The sequence below is a fragment of the Marmota monax genome, unplaced genomic scaffold, assembly GCF_021218885.2.
Source record: "Marmota monax isolate L192 unplaced genomic scaffold, Marmota_monax_Labrador192_F-V1.1 WCK01_AAM20220418_F8-fsc00041, whole genome shotgun sequence".
Lineage (NCBI taxonomy): Eukaryota > Metazoa > Chordata > Mammalia > Rodentia > Sciuridae > Marmota > Marmota monax.
In genome coordinates this window covers 8,614,071-8,632,025 of record NW_026695238.1, presented here as the reverse complement: position 1 = coordinate 8,632,025, position 17,955 = coordinate 8,614,071, and the positions used below count along the sequence as shown (strand labels likewise).

Below are 17,955 nucleotides of genomic sequence, written 5' to 3'. Positions count from 1 at the left end.
GAATATGACATGAAACCTTTTCCACATGTATTGGACCACAGAGACAAAGACTGTGCATTTTCCCCCAGATGTTTGAGAAACACTATGGAGAGATGCTGATATAAATCTGATCCAAAAAGATGGCCAGGAAGTAGGGACATAATACAGTTCAAATAAAATATGATCAGCAATTAGGTAAACCTCTGCACACATTGCTTTGGAACAGATGCTAATGAAGTAAAACGAAATGTTAAAGCCCCCAAGAGATCAAATAAATTGGTTGTTTCTTTTCGTGGCCAAACCTCCACTCTTAATTCTTATTGTTGGTGTCAGTAATGCCTGTCTTTGTCCATGGAGGTCTTGTGATACTGCAACAAAATTCCAGACAAACCTCAGTGATGCGTGTTCTGTGATATATAGAATTATAAGAGTAGAAAAGGTTTGATTTTAAAGTTAGAAGTAAATAATAATGATCACAAAGGTCATAGTTACACTTTGTTAGCGTCTCAATCCTCTACCTAGCTGTCACATTACTCTTGCTTGGGGAAATGTATATTCGATGGCATAAGCAAGTTGCCTTTTTAAGTATAGAAGAATCTGCTGTTTACAATGCAGTTGGATGGAGTTAATTACCCTGTTTTACAAAGGATTGAATTCTTTACATAGAAGCCCCTTTCCCACCGACTGCTGCGCTACTGTGGGTCAAACAGCAGAAGTTTAAGTATATGCAGTAAAGGGCATCAACCACGGAGGAAAGGTTGGACAGGGCTCCATATCCAACATTTATCACTTCCTAAGCAGGTGATACCAGGGGGACGTGGCACAGTCCTGCCCTTGAAGGGCATGCTCCCAGGCAACACGGGGGATCAGATTTTCACATACAGACTGACAAGTGCACCAGGTATTAGTAAGGTAAAGCAAGGTCAGCCTCACCTGTAAGGAAGAAGAATAACTAAAAGCAGAACTAAGTGTGGAATGGTTGGCTGAAAGGGTCAAGAAGCTGAAGAGTTAGGGGACGATTAATAGCCCAGCCAGGTGACAAATGGCAGGTGATTGTGGTACCAATAAAGAGCCACTGAGGAGATAGAGCTGGAGAATTTGGGGAGCAAAAAAGAAAGTTCAGGAAAGAAATGTGTTGACAATGACTCCCATACTTATGGCTTGGACATAAGCTGGATGGTTGGGCCATTGATCTAAATAAGGTGTCCAGAAGCAAGGCCATTTTTCAATCTTTAAGTTACCTGCCAAAATATTGTTAATTTATTGAAAAACAAAAATTTCACAAACACACATACACAAAAAAAATGATCAACGAATGATCAGATATTGCAAATGAATCATTTGCCTCTTTCTCTCTTTAACCATTTGGGCTTAAGCAAAAGGCATTCAGCCACTTCAGGAAAAAAAAATGTAAATATTCAAAGAAGAAGCCACATGCAACTTCATGGGAGTAAAGGAGATAGGAAACAAATGGAGTCCTAGGAAAAGTGAAGAAAGTTACAGAGGAGGGGGCTGGCTACAAAACAAATTCACTGCTTTTCATTTTTGATACCCGAAAAAAAAAAAAAACCTGTATCTATGATTTGAGGGGGTGGGTTGCATATATACATATAAATTAAGTAAAATGAATGTTGTTTCCTAATTATCAAATATGGATACCAAATGAATGATTTCAGTGCACTCATGAGTGTTAGACCAGAACTCAGAAAACTTGGTGTTGCTCCCTCTACAACTGAGTTTCATGATTTGACACCAGGGCTACATGAACATTCTCTAGCTCCAGCCAGTTACCTGCAAATGCCATAATTTTACTCTTCTTTAAGGCTGAGTAATATTCCATTTTGTATATATACCACATTTTCTTTATCCATTCATCTATTGAAGGGCACCTAGGTTGGTTCCATAGCTTAACTGTTGTGAATAGAGCTGCTATGAACATTGATATAGCTGCATCACAGTAATATACTGATTTTAAGCCTTTGGGTATAAACTGAGGAGTGGGCTGTGACTGGGTCAAATGTCACTTCCATTGCAAGTTTTCTGAGGAATTTCCATGCTGCTTTCCATAGTGGTTGCACAAATTTGCAGTCCCACCAGAAATGTCTGAGTGTACCTTTTTCACCACATCCTCACCAACATTTATTGTTGCTTATATTCTTGATAATTGCCATTCTGACTGGAGTAAGATGGAATCTTGGTGTATTTTTTTAATATTTTTTCCAAATATTTATTTTTTAGTTGTAGTTGGACACAATAACTTTCTTTTTATTTATTTATTTATTTGTATGTGGTGCTGAGAATCGAACCCATGGCCTCTCACGCACCAGGTGAATGCTCTACCGCTGAGCCACAACCTCAGCCCAGAATCTCAGTGTAGTTTTGATTTGCATTACTCTCATTGCTAGAGATGTTGAACATTTTTCATATATATTGTATTTCTTCTGTGATGTGTCTGTTCAGTTCCTTTGCCCATTTGTTGATCAGGTTATTTGTTTGTTTTTTTGTTTGTTTGTTTGTTTGTTTTCAGTGTTAAGTTTTTTGAGTTCTACATAAAGAATCCTGGAGAGTCATGCTCTATCTGAGGGGCAGCTGGCAAAGATTTTTCCTCCCATTCTGGAGGCTCTCTATTAACATTCTTGATTGTTTCCTTTGCTGTGAAGAAGCTTTTTGGTTTGAGGCCATCCCATTTATTGATTCTTGGTTTTACTTTTTGTGCTTTCGGAATCTTGTTGAGGAAGTTGGTTCCTAAGCCAACATGATGGAGACTTTGGCCTCCATTTTTTTTGTAGTATGTGTTGATGGTACCTTTGTCTGGGATGAGATGACTGTATTTATATGGGTTTGTCTCTGTGTCTTCTGTTTCGCTGGTCTCTATGTCTGTTTTGGCCCCAATACCGTGCTACTTTTGTTACGACAGATAGCGTAACTTAAGGTCTGGTGTCGTGATGTCTCCTGCTTCACTTTTCTCACTGAGGCTTGCTTTGCCTTTTCTGGGCCTCTCATTTTTTCCAAATAAATTTCATGATTGCTTTTTCCATTTCTATAAAGAATGTCACTGAAATTCTAAACGGAGAAAAACTGAAAGCACTCCCTCTAAAAACTGGAACAAGGCATGGATGCCCTCTTTCACCACTTCTATTCAACATAGTCCTTGAAACTCTAGTCAGAGCAATTAGGTAAAATAAAGAAATTAAAGGAATACAAATAGGAAAAGAAGAGCCCAAACTACCCCTACTTGCCAATGACATGATTCTGTATTAAAAAGACCCAAAATTCTCCACCAGAAAACTTCTAGAACTCATTAACAAATTCAGCAAAGTAGAAGGATATAAAATTGACACCCATAAATCAATTATATTCTTATACACCAATGATAAATTAGCTGAAAGAGAAATTAAGAAAAAATAGCCTCAAAAAATAAATAAAATGCCTGGAAATAAATCTAACAAAATAGGTGAAAGACCTCTATAATGAAACTACAAAACACTAAAGAAAGAAATTGAAGAAGACCTTAGAAGATGGAAAGATCTCTCATGTTCTTGGATAGGTAGAATTAATAGTGTCAAAATGTCCATACTACCAGAAGTTCTATGCATAATTAATGCAATTCCTATTAAAATTTCATCTTGCATGTAGTTTTAAAAGATAGATTTACAAGTAAAGCTGTGTTTATTTTGTGACCTCAAAAAACTTAATGGAGGAGCTGTGGCTATGGCTCAGCAGTAGCTCACTTGCCCGGCATGTGTGAGGCACTGGGTTCGATTCTCAGCACCACATATAAATAAATAAAATAAAGGTCTATCACCAACTAAAAATATATATATAAAAAAAACTTAATGGAAAAATCAGGATATCAAAATATATTGTTTTTCCATATCTGGCCATCTTTTTTTTGTAAATGATAACTGTATTCTTGTCATGGTCTGAAAAAAATGGATTTTTTTTTACACTAAATGTTTAATATTTAAAGTAGTAAATATTTTTTTAAAAGTAAAGATTAAGGTAGATTCAAATGCATTTTTAATTTTCTGGTGGCATTGGGAATGAAATGTACCTGGAAAGACACCATTGGAAACAAAGTGGTAACGTATGGCACATTAACAACCCTGGAGATATTCATTTTCTATTCACTGAAATCCCTAGACCAGTAGTCTTTTTCCAAATGTGAAAAGCCATTCCAATTCTAAACTGGCCTCCCCTTCTCCACAATAAAAATCATTCTAAAATGTTTGGCAGTGGGTGAACACAGTTGTACAATTCAGAGATCCTGGAGTTTAAGAATAAAACAGAACCCATTTTAAATTTGAACTTCAGTTTTCAATTACACTGAATTATAACCCAGGTTATATGTCTTACCTGTGGAGACTGATCAGACATAATGTTGCCAAGGTTTTTTAGTACCATCCACTACTATTGGTGTCCTGAGTGACCAGTGGTAGAATCCAACTGGAAACTGGAGTATGTGTTCCAAGTCCTGCACAGGTGTGGTGGATGAAAGGCTAATTTTACAGTTTATGCAGTTGCCATGGCAGAACACATTTTGAAAAGAGAAAACAAATATTTTCATTCACTTTCAATTTACAGTCAATAAAGATCCTAAATGACACCTTAGCCTACCCAGAAATTCAAAGCAAGAGAAAGCTTTAAAATGCTTTTTACTTATGGCTGGCACCTGATATGACAGTCTGGTTGACATTGCACATGCATGCTTACAGAGCATGTAGTATTTTTGTAAATCAGAAACAAAACCCATTAATAAGATTGTGCCATGATTTCTGAAACTGAATCGTATTTGTATTATTTCTATTATCCAAACTTGTTATTTTTTTCTCTTCTGACAAGAGCATAGAATAAGTTTTAAGAACCCATTAACTGTTTTCAACCTGTTTTAATGATGTAGAAATTATTGTATTTTAAAGAAACAGATAATTTGATCCAATTGAAGGGAAAAATGTTTTGTGTGCTTTTCTGCTTTTCTCTACAATGTCCGCATATAGAGTGACCACATGTCCTGGTTTGCAGAAATACCATCTCTTATATTAACTGTTGGAATGGACATCAGTGTTTGTGTCCTCTCTGAAATGCCTCAGGATAGTCGAAAAATTATTCAGCTATCCTTTCAATGCACAATTTGCCTCAATTCACTTAATTTCATGATGCCTCGTTTTCAACATTTTTATACAATAGCCATAATTACTTCTAAACTTTATAAAGAATGGCTGGAGCATGAAAATTATCACCATTATTTTACAAATACAGAATTAATCCCAGTGGGGACAAAGGGCCAAAATGGACACCTTTTGTGGTTGCATTAATCTTTCTGGCAAGAAACTAGTATATAATTAAATAAACCTCTATAGCCAGAAAGAAAAATAATTTTGCATCTAAAAAGCCATCTGTTACCTGTTTATTACTCTGCAGCCAGAATCTAATAATCAGCCCCTGTAAGAGAAGGACACATTGTTTTGCCAACCCCAAATTGCTATTTGAGGGATAGAACATGATTTGAATTGATTCTAATGATTCTCAGAAGAGGAGAGAAAAGGAGAAAAATGAAATATTTTCTTTACAGTATTGTAAGGCACCTTTTATGATTATCTGCTCTTTTCTAAAGTATTTAGATTTTTCAGAATTGTCCCAGAATCATTTTTAGTCATTTCTAAAGGACATAAAGAGATCACTCAACAAATATAAATTGAATGTTCACTAGGAACAGAGCCCCTTGACAGAGTAGGTATGTCCTTTTAAAGGGCTGATTGATGTAAATCACCAGGGTCCAGGTGTGAAGCTGAGCTCTGAGGCTCTTGGTTCTTGGTCAGACTCTGTAACAAGGACATGGCCACCTTATTACTCTTGTGAAAAGATAGAGCTGCATCTGAGGTGCAGCTCTCAGAGTCACCCAAGCTACTTCTTACAATGCAGATTATGCCCACCAGCCTGGGATTTTTGTTCAGTGGATCTCAGATGGCACCCAGGAACCTGAATTTTTTTATTAGTGCATTATAGCTATGCATTATATTGGGGTTCATTCTGACATAATTATACAAGCGTGGAATCGAATTTGCCCCAATTCAGTCCCCAGTACTTCTCCTTTCCCTGCTTTTCTCCCTCCCCCTGTTTCCTATTCTATACCCTCCTAATCTGTCCTCTATGTACTTATAGTTTTTAGAAATTAGTCCAATTTGGATATACATAAAGGTGAAACTCACTGTGGTGCATTCATACACCTACATAGAAAAGTGAGGCCAGGCTCATCCCATGAGTCCTCCCTGTCCTCATTCCTCCTCCCTGTCCCTCAACCCCCTTCTTCTGCTCCATCCATCTCTCATCTATTTTCATGGTATTCCCTCCTCGTTTTTTGCCCTTAATTTGGTCTAGCTTCTGCATGTGAGAGAAAACATCTGACCCTTGACTTTCTGGGTCTCACTTATTTCAGTAGCATGATGAGGAACATGTATTTTAATGACCAGCCTCAGAGGATTCACGGCCAGTAGTAGGACATTGTCCACCATTTAGGAAACATTATCCTCATGGCACATAAGCCTTTTACCATGTTGGCTTTGGCTCTCTTTCTCATGTTGAAACACGTAGAGACAGAGAAGGCAAGCATCAGCGCTCCTCGAGCAGACACATAAGGAGTGAAATGCACGTCAGAGAGGGATTGCTGGTTGGAAAAACCAACCAGCTGAGCGAGCAGTTGCTCAAGATTGACAGTATTTAACTTGGAAGTATGCTGTGACCCTGTGACCGTCTCCATCTGAAAGGATCCAGAGTTGGTACTGTGAAACACATGCTGTGGGCCAGGAAGTCACTAGGGAGAACTGGGGCTATTGACTGACTTAGGCAGAGTTGTTGCCTGTGACTGAATTTGCAGCAGATCATTTCAGCTTAGTCTCTGGACAAAGAGGAGCTGTAGTCATAATTATAGTAGTTTTTAATAATCTTCTTAGAGTGACTGTGTGGGCTGGCACAAAGAATAGAGAATGAATTTCTATGCATAACATTGCCAAAATGCCATAACTCTGTAAGAAAAAATGGTTATGTTTGTAAAATGTACTGGCTTTCTCAGAAGCAGAAAAATTGCATATTTACAAGGGTTCTTAAGAGTCATTTAGTCCAATCCTAATTCTTACCTACCCACCACCAGATACAGGAAACTTAGCAAATAAATTCAGAAGTAATTTGAATAAAATGAGTTTTTGATAATAAAACCTAATATATTTCTCCAAAACTCTTATCTTTATAAATCAAGGAAAACAAGTTGTTATTAGCAATTGTTGTGAATGTAAATTAAGCATGGAATCAAACTTTCTGAGAATGCTGATATTTAAAGCAAACATTTATTGAGTTCTTGCTCTACACTAGGTTCTTCACAGAAATTATCTATTTGAGCCTAGTGAACTTGGTATTAATTAGATAGTGGAAGAAATTTAAAGGTATTACATTGTATTCAGTTGAGATGCCACAGCTAACACGTGGCAGAAAAAAATTCAAAACCAGATCTGACTCATGAACAGAAACAAATATACCATCAATATATCCAGAACGATGATCAGATGTGTTTTTAAAAATATATGTGCTGAGGACTGTGGCACACACCTATAATCTCAGCAATTTGGCAGGCTGAGACAGAAGAATCACAAGTTCAAGGCCAGCCTGGGAAACTTAGTGAGATCCTCTCTCAAAAATAGAAAGGACTGAGGATATTGCTCAATGGTCAAGCACCCATGGGTTCAATCTCCAGTGCCAAGAGAGGGGGGGGAAAGTCTGCAATCATTAAACAATTCACAAATTAGCTGAATGGACTTTTCAACTCATATTCAGTTTGAAATCTTCCTTGTACCACGTGTAGAATCTAGGTCAGAAGCAAGCTGAGCATCTCCTTGCAGAATCTGACAAATATATACAACAGGAAGGAAGGAAAGAAGAGAGAGATGGAGGGAGGGAGGGAGAAAGGCAAAGGAAGGGAAGGGAGGAGAGGAGAGGGAGGGGAGGGGAGGGGAGGGGAGGGGAGGAGTAGTTCTTTACCAGTATAAGAAAGTGCCATATTTGGTTTTGGTCAGCAAATCTGAGGATTAACGTATCTCAGATTCAGTTGAGCCTGTGGCCTATTGTGAATGGTGTGAATAATGTGTGTGAGGATACATACTTATCATGGTTAAGCAGAGGACTACCCATAGCAGGAATAGACAATGAGTGAATCATGAATTACTGCATCTGTGTTCCACTAAAAACTGCAGATCAGGGAGTTTGCAGATAGAAATTATGTGGCAGTAACCTCAAATCCCATTCAGTATTCTCAATGTTCAATAGCTAAATCTGAGATCCAAAATAAAGAAAATGATTTTACCAAGATAACATGAGGCGTCGGCACTAGTCCTGGGACAAGAGTAAAGCTTTGTAGCTTCTGGGCCATGTTCCGTTCGTGTGCATGTAGCTCATAAAGCCTCTGTACTGGTTTGGCAGGGTTTTTTGTTTGTTGGTTTGTTTGTTTATAAAAGATTCTTGGGCTACTTTGAGCAACCTATCTCAAGAAAATTATCCAACCTGGTTGGTCCTGGGGGAGGATGAGAAGGCCTTATGGGAAAAGATAAGGTCTGAGGCATTTTGTTGTTGTTGTTGTTATCTTTATTTTTCTCTCATGATGGCACAAGATTTAAAGTAAAGTAACCACTAAAAAAAAAAAAATCCTCTTTGTCTTGTCCTTTAAGTCTTTGCTCAAACATCACATTTTCTGTAAGACCTGACCTAACCATCCTATTTAAATTGGCTCCCTTGCCCCAAATCTCCGATCCCCCTTCTCCTGTTGTATTAGGAGGCTACAATTTTCTAACACATGGCACAGTTCACTTGTGTTTCCTGAATTCTAGAGGGCGTGGATTTTTGTTCCCTGTTCCTTACTGCATTCCCGTCACCTAGAACGATTCTAGGTACATGTTAAGGGCTTCGGAATGCTCACTGAACAAATTAGTAGATGAATGAGCCTCAAAACGGGCAGACTAGGGTATTGAATTAAGGTGTGACCTTTATGTTCTACTGATTTAAAGTAAAATTTAGGAAGCAAATGTAAATCTCTTGAGAATGCGCGAGGTGACAGAAAAACAATACGCACAGAGAAATGCATACGTAAAGGAAAACTGGGTACAACTACGTACCAGAAAAAAAGATCGTAAAAGGAGGAAGGGGTGAGCTTTAGGCATTTTTGTTTTCCATTTTCAATATATTTTGTTTCATTAAAGCAAGGTGAAGAGAAAGGAAAGTAGGGGAGAGGTGAGAACTTCAGTCAGGGAACTTCTGGCCCCCTTACTTGGAACGCCATGAGCCCCTCTGCTCCTTGTCTGAATCCTCGTCATCTTTGTCTAAAATGAAGATAAAACATTTTAGCCAAGAGCTGAGGAAGGCTCAGTTTTCCTCCTATTTCCAGAAACATGTGCTTTGCAGGATTGAAAGTTAATACATTGAGTTTTGTCTAACTACACTGCTTTGCTCACATTCCCCATCTTTGTAGACTCCTGGATTTCCTTTTCCTCCTCTCCAGGCTCATCTGTCTTGTTGCTGTACTTTTATTGAGGGGAGGAGAAGGCGTCCCTGTTCTTTTTTTCATTTGTCAATTAATTTATTTAATTTTTGAAACGGATCAATAGAAACATGATGATTGTCGCGTGACGTTAGGAGTAGCTGTACACTATGCAACGTTGAAGTCAGGGCGGACAGGTCTTCCTCCTCCAACATTTATCATTTGTGGCAAAAGCATTCAAAATGCTTTCTTTCAGCTTTTGGAAATATGCAGCCCATAATCACTGTGGTGACCCCTTGGTGCAGCACACACCAGAAAGTCTGGCTCACGTCGGTCCCCACTAGCGCCCCCTGCTCTCCCTCCCCCTGCTCTACCTCCTCACCCCCAGTAACCACCATAGTCCGCTCTGCCACCACTTGTTTTCAAAGCCTTCATTTGTCCTGTACTCATGCCTCTCTCCTCCTACTCCCCAGTTTGTGCGTGGGCACTTCCCTGAACAAATAAAGCTATGGTGTGGAGAGAATTCAAGGCCAGCAAGATCCAGAACAGCAAAGGCCTTCCTAACAACCATCCTCCTTTCCTGCCTCCTCTGAGCATCTGGAGCTGCATGCTGGGGAACCTGTGCTGCCTACCACTGTCCACAGTGCCCAGAGGGCCCCTCCTTCCCTCCTCCTGATTCATGACAGAGACCATCATAGCCCTCATTCCTCACAGTGCAAAGAATTTATTGTCTTCCACTAGTGCAAGAATATAGAGTGTCCTTTTGTCCTAATTGACAGCTTTTTAACTCCCAGAATCATAGGATGTTAGAACTGAAAGGAGTCTTAAAAGCCACCTAGTGAAATCTCCATTATAAAGCCCAAGCAATAAAGTATTTGCTATCAATAAGTACTATAAACTCAGCCATTGTGTACCACCATAGGAAAGTTACTTTGGGCTATTCGCTTGGGTTTTGAAACAGTTTTCAGTTATCTTTTTTTTTTCACATCTATTATAAAATCTATGAATCATTGTAGAGAAGGCTGTGGGCTCAGAAGGCAACCAGGGCCAATGGAAAACCCATTTCAGGCTGACAAGGGCACTAATGCAAAAAAGAAAAAGATCAGTTACTCAAGCAAGAGCAAGAAGAAATTAGGCTAAAATTATGACAAAAGAATTGCACATCAATAGCAACATCCTTCACCACTAAGACCGGTAGATAACGGAAGCGTTGCCAAGGAAGCCGGGAGAATGATGCTCCCCAAGTTAGCAACGTATCCGGTCTGAGTCAATTGTGATTGGATTAGGGTTTTCCTGATGGAATAAAATAGAATAAATATGTTAAATGATTCCTCTTCCATGCATCTGGAAAAGGATAAATTTCCATTTCATTGGAAAACGTAAAGTGACTATAGAGAGAAAGCCCCTTATCTACCTTTAAAAAGGCAAAAGATTTATATGATCTTAGAGAAACCCCAATGTTCCTCACCCAACTTAGAATCACTAGCAGCCACCATACTGCCACCTGGGGATTAGAACTGTCTTCATGGTCCATTGTGCCAGAACAGCTGATTTTTTTTTAATGATAATTTTTATAATTGTCTTTTTCTCCCTTTCAGGCTTGTAAATTTTATAGTTCCCAATGGTACGTGGTAAACTACAAATATGAACAATATTCTGGAGACATTCGACAGCTACCCCGGTAAGAACCTGTGATAAGGACTGTGGGAAATTTCAGCAGGGGTGACATCTTCTGGTTTTACCTCTTTAACAATTTGCTTGGTCCACTGCAAACAGATTGCAGGGGAAGCCACAGAAGCAAGAGACAGAGGCTCGTTATTTTGGAGTTGCCTTACTATGAAGAGCAAAGCAGTGTTCCTCCGAAACATCGAGTCTTTTTTCCCAGCACTGGACATTGACTTCTACCAAATTTCTAGATGTTCTTCTAGACTCAGTCATTCCAGTTGGGTAATTCTGGGAACTTCCTGTTGGGAAGGTCCTGCCACACTCTGGGCCCTCCTAAGTAATTATGACATTCAAAACCTCTGAGTATTAGTCACATGCTTTTTGTAGATACCATTGAAAAGCAAAGCATTTTTTTACCACCCAGACTTCCTCTTTCTGAGAATAGTTCTGAGAAGTGGTTACAACTTGGAAATCATGTCCAACCAATTGGAAGACTGTGCATCAAGTGAGGAGAGGTATCATAGCAGCATTGAGCTCCCTCTCCAAAAAAATGTCTTTCCAAGGTCACTTTAGTGACTTTGTTCCCAAACACCATTTATACTTTCTTACATCCATGATGTAATAAAGAAAAAGATAAAGTAAAATAATGTACATTTCCAGGAGTCTTCCTCTACTGAAATCACAGAGGAAGTTTGTCCACTAGCGGCAGGTACAGGCCCTCATTGTCGAACTGGGATTCTCATAGAGCATGCAGATTCTTCTCGTGAGAACAAATATTCTCGAGAATTTCCCTTACTTTAGCTGAAGGAAGTGGAAATTGATACCAAGAAGGGGAAGAGTAAGGCTGCCACAAGTTAGAAACATGAATTAACTGTATATATTCAAAATGAAAATAAGAAGTTCCAGAAGACAATCCTGTAGCATGCACCCAAGAATAATGAAGACTGTAACATTGAACAGAAGAATTCTATTTTTACAGGGTTTTGCCAAGCTAAGCACTCCCTCCTAAAGACTGCATATTTAGGTCAGTGGTGGAAACAGATTAATTTACTTGGGCCTTCTGAGGCTAGTAGAGGTAAATCATTTTCATACCTCCTGGATTAGAATTTCCATATGTCTGCTACTAATTTAAACTGATCACTTCTTTTTATGGGTTGCTGAGGCTGCAAAATACCAATGTGCAATCATAAAAAAGTGAAAAAAGAGGTGGATATATTTTAAATTTAAAAATGCATTTTTTGTCTTTTAAGAACCCTGCTTCTTTAAAAATAAATTGTTCATAAGAAGAAACTAGAAAGATACAGTATTTCTAGCTAAAAAGCAAAATATAAACCATAAAAGGTAAAATATAAACATAAATAAATATCAACACTGAACTTGGAGTTCCCAGGTGATCAGAGCAACATAAAAAGCTTATACCACTGACTTCATTTATCCCCTAGGTAAAGTACAGAGATCTGTGACACATGAAATATTTTTTAACCATAGTAGATTTGATATAGAAAAGGAAACTTCCTAAACTTATATTTTTTGACTAAAGATCAAATAAGGTATGGCCAGCCTAGCTGGGCTGAGTTAGGACAGAATAATTTTGTAAAGGACAAAAGAATGTTTCTTGAGTGTCTACAGTGAGTGAGTTAGAATATGCTAGATGCCATAAGTATGTTATCTCATTTAATAACCATCGGTTAGAAACTCTTCCACATTTTATAGAGGAAACTTGGGCACCGAGAGGTGCCACCATTCTTACAGAGGTGATGAAGGAAATTTAAGTGAAAAACTGATAAATGAGACTGACAATAAATCATAACTCCGTTGGAATCAAGCTCCGAGGGTAAGATCCCTGACTGGCCTTTACCCAAGATTCTAAAGGCTCTAAGAGATGACAGAATGCTCCTGGGGGTTCGGGGAATTTAAAGGCAAGAGCCTGAAGTGCTGACTTTCCCACGATCTTTAAAAGACAAGGTAGTCTTGCACAGTAGCCCCCAGGACTGATGTGAGAGTGATGGCTGGTTTTCTTTAAAGACAGAGAAGTTGCGCCCTGGGAACCATTGGGACCAAGACTAAGAACAGCCCTAGTAGCCCTCAAACCTCAGAGGTAGTGGAAACACTGTCCACCATCAGGGCCCAGGACCGTGCCCTGCGCAGCTGAGCTCACCTCCTCCCACTGTCCTTCCTCCCCATGCCCAGTCTCGCTGCCTTCCACTCCTGGGTGCTCTGAGCTTGTCCTCCTCAGCACCTTCACTCTTATGCTTCCCTCTGCGGGAATGATGTTTCCCTAAAGTGGCTCAAACTGGCTGCTTCTCATGCTCAACCTAAAGGACACCTCCCTAGAGAGGCCTCCCGTGCCCACCTTTACTAATCTTGATCTCTGCCTCTCCCACCCAATCACTCTCTTCTCTCCGATTTTTTTTTTTTTTTCATCATTTATTTTAAGTTGCCAGATAGCATCGTGCATTTTTACATGTGCGGCAAGACGTTCTGAAGTCCACAGACACTGGACTGGTCAAATCCAGCTAATTAAAAAATCCTCCTAGTTGTCATCATTTTTGCAGTGAGAGCACTTCACGTGACTCCTTCTGAAGTTTGTAAGAATGGGGTGTTGGTCATTAACGTTGGCCACCCTGCTGTGCAATGCATCTCTTGAAACCCTTTGATTTTTCCAACAACCATTTTCACTCAGGCAACTTGTGCTGACTTATGCCCAATTTATTCTGGACTCCCTCCTCCCCTAGAACGGGAACTTCTTCAGTTTAGGGGCTTGTTTTCTCATATGTGGCTGGCGTTCTTGTGGTTCTTCTAGTTATCAGGTATGAACTGGATTCAGGAAACTTAGAATTGGGAAAAGCTGGCACTGGAAGGACATGCCCACATCAACCCTAACTTGAACTCACTGATACACACACACACACACACACACACACACACATATATATGTATATATATTTTTTTAAATTGAGAAATGAAGTCAGCATGGACACAAAGACGACTGCATTTGGTTGTTTTGCTATTGACCTCATTCCTGTTATCTCATATCTTCTGAGTTATTTTTGAACAGTTAAAGTGGACCTAAGGGGAATGCTTAAAGGAAATTTTATTTTATAAAAGAGTGTAGAGATGTAAATTGTAACATAGCATAATAGAGACTATCTAAGTAATAAATGTAACATTTGGGAAATTGTTGAAAAAAATTTTTTAACATTTTCTGCATGAAAGTTTTGATTATTAGTAGTATAAAAAGGAGAGAGTCTGTTCAAAAGGTATCATTTTGGGTTACTCTTTATATGGTTCCATCAACACTTTAAAAGTGTCATGCAAATTTTCGAACATAGGAAAAGACTTGTGTGCCAAGAAGAACAAGTCATCGGGTAGGGATTTATGAATGTGCAGTTTATTGGGGGGGGGGGGTCAAGTAAAATTCACATACAAGGAAATATGCAAATTTTGAGTGAACCATTGGATAGTCCTTTTGAGGAAGAGTTCACCAGCAACTCACACCTCCTTTGAGACACAGAGTACCATCACCCCCCAGGTGATGGTAATCTGATTTCCTGCTCAGTGCTCACCGCTACCCTAGAGAGACAACCATTACCAAGAGCATCATAACAGTAGAATCATGCTATGTATATTCTTGTGCTTCTGGTTTCTTTCACACGGCACCAGTGCTTTCGAGTGATGTCCCTGTTGTCACATGTATCCATAGCTCCTTTTCCATTTTGAGTAACTCTCTTCCCAAGGGTCTACTATAATTTGTTTAGCCATTCTCTGTTGATGGGTTCCTTAGTGTTTTGTCCCGTATTATTCACAGTTTTGATGCATAGGATTTTGTGATTCTTTGGCCACCTGTTTTAGACTATCTCCGTTGTCACTGTCATTTCTCACCTGGGAGATCTGTGAAAACCCCTCAAGATCACTGAGCCTTATGCATTGATGATCACAAAAAACTTATGTTGTCCCCTTGTCCTTCACAAGTTTGAAAAACTGTTCCTTCTCCTGCGTGTTTGTACAGTGAGTCCTGGAAATCATCCCTAATGAGAAAGTGAACAATACTGCAGTCCACAGGTGTCAAGAACAAACACCCACAAAATCATTCCTCTGTGAGAAAGAGGAGGAAGGACCTGCCCTGCTGGCACTAGAGGACAGGAAAAGGAGTTCAGAAATGAACAGCTTTGTGTTGTGCCTAAGGCAGACAGAGGGCAAATGATGAGCACAGAGCCAGGGCTGACATCCCACGTTCAAGTTTGGCTCTGCCACTGCCTCCTCAGTTTTCCCTCCTCATCCCTTTGCCGTGCACTTGGGATGTGTCCTCAGTCCTCCCTTTAAGGCTGGGCCAGCATGTTCAGATGCTGGAACACTGTTCATCTTCTGCAGAAGGAATGCTTCAAGCCACCTTGAAATCAGCTGTTTGAACCTGCCCTGAACCTGGGGTGACATGTCATCTCTCACAGGAGGGGGAGAGGAGGAAAGGTTGTATTCAAGGGCTTTGTCAATCAAATGAAGAGGTAAAAGGAGCTGTTCTTCTCTCAAGGAGTGTCAGATGATATTAAAGAGAAAGGGACTATTTTTTGATGAGTGGGAAGAATTTTCATCTTTCAGAAATAATACTGTGGAACCTCTACTTTCTTGGCCTTCTCATAAAGTTGAGCCTGATCAAAAGGGGTGGACCATGTTAACGCTACATAAGTACCCAGGTCCCTTGGGGGGCGGGGAGTCTTCATTTGTGATTAACATTCTTATGAAAGATGGTTCAAACTCACCTTTTCTAAAAGCAAGAATGATTTCAGAGATAAACCTCCTAAACCCATCTCTTCCACTGTGTGTTTTATATAAATTATTGTTACAGTCTTTATTTTTATCCTATAAAATGGTAAGATTAATCAAGACTATAGAACCTAGCATCATTACAAATGTCTGATTGCACACACATGTGATTTACTAAAAAGCAATAGACCATTTAATGAACATTTAGACTTCAGTATATATTTTGGAACATCTTTGGACTTGTAAATAAGTCATGGTTGAGGAAGATCATATTATGCATTAATGTCTTTCAAATGTCCATCCATGTCTTATATATCTATTAAAAATATTTATTGAATATATACTATATGCTAGACCTTGAAGTGGAGCTGACCATGAGATGCACATTTCCCACCACTTTTCTATCAAGCCTCTGACTGTTAAATAAAACTTTTACCATTAGTAACTACTTTTCTGAAGGTCTTGAGGTTTTGTTCAGATCACAGCTAAAACAAAAACAGGATGGAAATTGGAAATAGGACTGATGCATTACTCCCTACACCAACCCTAACACTCAGTCTCAAGTACTATTATCCTCAGAACAGCTTTACTGTTCTTATTGTTTGAGTCGCCAGTAAATCTCATTAAAATGATTTTATCAGGTAAAATCACAATAGTAAAATAGTTTTAAAATACCATGAACATGTCAGAGGTACATCTTTAGATTTTGATCACCAAAAATACATTCCTCAGCTATAATAAACATCACCAAGATGACTGCCACAAGAGAGTGTGAAATTATACCATTTTTATATCATTTTGCTTCTATTCTTCTTGCTCACCTTGCCCTTTAATTGAAGCAGTAGGAAAGGACAGCTGAGTAAGATGCGGGTGGGTGTTCACTAGAGTTCCTGCCTTTAAGAAAGGCATAATCCAGTGAAGGCTTAGAACAGGGCACAGCTAACAGGAGCAGGTGTGCATCGTTGAGAGACTAATGCTCAGAGTCCACAGGAAGAGAGCCCCAATTCGAAGAGTCCAGGATGACTTAATGGAAATGATCTTTTGCCAGGTTACAATGACAATTGTCATTGTATTCAGGCTTAAAAATGAATGAAATCCTGGCCCATGCTATAACATGGATGAGCCTTGAAGACCTTATGTTAAGTGAATAAACCAGACACAGAAAGAGAAATACCTGATTCCACTCATATGAGGCTTAGAATAATCAAGCGCATGGCAGAGAAGGTCGGATAGTGGCAGTAAGCAGGGGTGTGGAGAGGGGAAGAGGTGGAGAATTATTTTTAACGGGCACAGAATTTCAGAATAGGAGGATGGAAAGACCTGGAGCTGGAGACGGTGATGGCTGCACCCCGATATGAATCTGCCTCAACATGGTTAAACAATAATTTTTGTGTATATTTCACCACAATGTTCAAAAACCCTCTTAACAGGAATGGAGTGTGGTTCTGATTTCAGACTTTGCCTAGTTGAGCACCCGGACAATGTTATTTTTGTGTCATCTCTTCCACTGTTGAAAACTAGGAATCGACATTTTCGTGTGCCCAGGAGGGTGAGGGAATATTTTAAATCCATTAGTAGCACCCTACATGAACACACAGTAGGGAAAATTTATGCATACTTACATATAAGTATGGTCATTTTCCTTCCTCTTTGGAATATCGTCAGCATAGGAAATGTGTGTGATGGGAATACCAATTTGCCTCTGATCTTTTTTTTTCCTCAATAGTCAGATTCAGAGATTATTTCTGCACAATGTAAATCATCTGAGAGAAAACAAAAACATTCCATGAAATTTCTACATATAGAAGTTTTTGCAATAGAGGTGCTAAAGAGCGTAGTAGCACACACCTGTAATCCCAGCAGCTCTGCAGGCTGAGGCAGGAGGATCTCGAGTTCAAAGCCAGCCTCAGCAACTTAGCAAAGCCCTAAGCAACTCAGCAAGACCCTGTCTCTAAATAAAATATTCAAAAGGGCTGGGGATGTGGCTGAGTGGTTAAGGCCCCTGGGTTCAATCTCTGTTACCAAAAAAAAAA

The 17,955-nt window shown here is 39.3% G+C and overlaps 1 protein-coding gene across 9 annotated transcripts in view; it reads left to right on the top strand.

Annotated features, from left to right (window-relative positions):
• Dock10 (dedicator of cytokinesis 10) overlaps window positions 1–17,955 on the top strand; it is a 234,253-nt gene that overhangs the window by 121,263 nt on the left and 95,035 nt on the right. For all 9 annotated transcript variants that reach the window (XM_058577514.1, XM_058577513.1, XM_046439593.2 and 6 more), the window contains exon 4: window positions 11,095–11,177. In XM_058577514.1, the coding sequence (XP_058433497.1) occupies window positions 11,095–11,177 (83 nt within the window). The remainder of the gene's footprint in view (window positions 1–11,094; window positions 11,178–17,955) is intronic.